The following is a 2,155-nucleotide window of genomic DNA, read 5'->3' on the forward strand; positions in this document are numbered from 1 at the left end:
GAGAGAGAGAGAGAGAGAGAGAGAGAGAGAGAGAGAGGGGAGTATGATCACTTACGGGCATACCATAATATGTTATATGTTATATGTTTACTGACAAGAGGATACATTGTTGAGATAGAGGGAAGGGGGACGCAGAACCACAACAGGCTGGTGGCCCATAGCCCTTTATTGTAAAGCCACTACTGTAGGCCTATTATTTTGATATTAGCCTTTAAGAGGGAGGTCATTTTTCCAGTTCTGTCCGTCTGTGTGTTGCCTGGACTGTGAGGCCGAGGCACAGAGAGCCTCACTCAAGGGACCGTCGCTCATGTGTTCTATGCATATTCAACATCAGAAGAAAACCCCAGCAGAAGTCGACACCTAAAAATGTAAATAGAGCCGTTCAAGCAAGACACACACACACACACACACACACACACACACACACACACACACACACACACACACACACACACACACACACACACACACACACACACACACACACACACACCCATCCAACTACGAATGTTGTGAAGAACCCATACCAAATATATTCGCAAAGCTGTCTACCTGAGAAAGAAACGAAGAATCAGAGGAAGAGGAACCCCTCAAATCGTATCACTATATAGCACTTCTGTCCTGTTATTTGCAAGAAAAAACAAGACACCGGGGACGAAGACCATGTTTGTTCCCTTGCCGGTGCCGTTCGTGTTTCAGAGAAGTGCTCCTGACCTCAACGCCTGGCGTCTTAAGTCCCCGCTGGCTCTCCGCTCCAACTCCGGTAAGCCATTTTCTCTTCTCTCCGACCCCATCTCCTCCCGGGTCGGGTTGGGGCGGACCGGGGCGGCCATGCAGCCTCCCGCCGCCCCGCCGCACCGCCTCCGCTCGGCCACATCAGCGCAGACGGCACGCAGAACAAGACGCGCTCACCAACACACGTACACGCTCCTACTTACAACCCACGTTCAGCATCTTCTTGTGCCCTAACGGTCCTTGAATACAAGACTTTAATACCTGAAGAAAGGTTGTTTGTCTGGCCCACGCTGGCGCTTCCAAATAGTTTCGAATAAATTGCGAAAAAAGGGTCATTCAATGATCTCCATTTTGCAACGTAAAAGCGATATGCCATGGTTCCACTGTTCCCCTCGTCTCGTTTCCCCGCGTCCGTGTCTCGGTTTGGCCGTGTGTTTCTCCCCTGTATCCGTCTCCATCCTTTCCCTCTCCCACACTCCCGACGCCTGCGCCTCAGCCCCGTCTCTCCCAGACTACACTCTCGGCAGGCAGGGAATATTCATGCCAACTTATCGATCCTGCGGAGATCGATTCCTTGGCCGGTGGAAGAGGGGAGAGGGAGAGATAGAAGGACCGAGTAGATGAAGGAGAAGGATGCATGCACACACAGAGCGAGAGGCGAGCGGACTAGGGCTGCTGCTTTCCCTTCATACCGCTGTGTTTATTTGTGTTACATTTTAACTCTGTGGCCATGACGGAGCATCTTTGTACCGGCTGGGCGGTGTGCTGTGTAGTTTAAGGTGTTTTGGGTTAGACGGAGTTTATCATTCTTTCATCTCGCGGAAAACTTATACCTTCCGCATTACACATTTGTGTTGTTGGCGTCTGCTCCGTGGACCTGTGACAGCAGCCATGGGAGGACGGGCTGGAGCAGCCAGAGGAGGAGCAGCGGAGGGGAGTGTGTGGTGGAGGGAAGAGGGAGGAAGGGAGGGAGGGAGGGGGAGGTGGTGGACGGCTTGGGTTGGGGCGCCGTCTGCGTTTCATCTGCGCTGGAGCGGAATAAAAGGACGCATGGTGGGAGCAGCCAGGCCGGCTTCCTTGTGTCGCTGCTGGCTGCCGCTGTGTCAACATGATGCCTCCGCCGTCCCTAGCTCAGACTGGAGCCTAGGAGGGACGCGCAACAGCTGTGCAGCTCTTTGATGATTCATATCGTATTCATATTCGGGCCGCTTTTTTAAAAGGAGAGGATGCGTATAGATTGTAACGTCCCTGCTGTTGGTTACATCGGGTCTGTGTGTGTGTGTGTGTGTGGGGGGGGGGGGGGGGGGTGGGCGGGAGGGGTATAAGGATAGTAAATAGCATTTTAGGGCAATGGGCTGTTATTATCCAGTGCCTATCTGTATTAAAGTCATTCTGTGGTCGGTATACATATCATGCGTAT

At 52.4% G+C, this 2,155-nt stretch overlaps 1 protein-coding gene across 1 annotated transcript in view; it reads left to right on the plus strand.

Annotated features, from left to right (window-relative positions):
* Positions 1-663: 663 nt before the first annotated feature.
* The window catches only part of pou2f2a (POU class 2 homeobox 2a), a 25,367-nt gene continuing 23,875 nt past the window's right edge, over positions 664-2,155 (plus strand). Inside the window, exon 1 of the mRNA XM_056601315.1 lies at positions 664-763. Coding sequence (XP_056457290.1) covers positions 664-763 — 100 coding nt within the window. The remainder of the gene's footprint in view (positions 764-2,155) is intronic.

The sequence above is a fragment of the Gadus chalcogrammus genome, chromosome 11 (assembly GCF_026213295.1).
Source record: "Gadus chalcogrammus isolate NIFS_2021 chromosome 11, NIFS_Gcha_1.0, whole genome shotgun sequence".
Lineage (NCBI taxonomy): Eukaryota > Metazoa > Chordata > Actinopteri > Gadiformes > Gadidae > Gadus > Gadus chalcogrammus.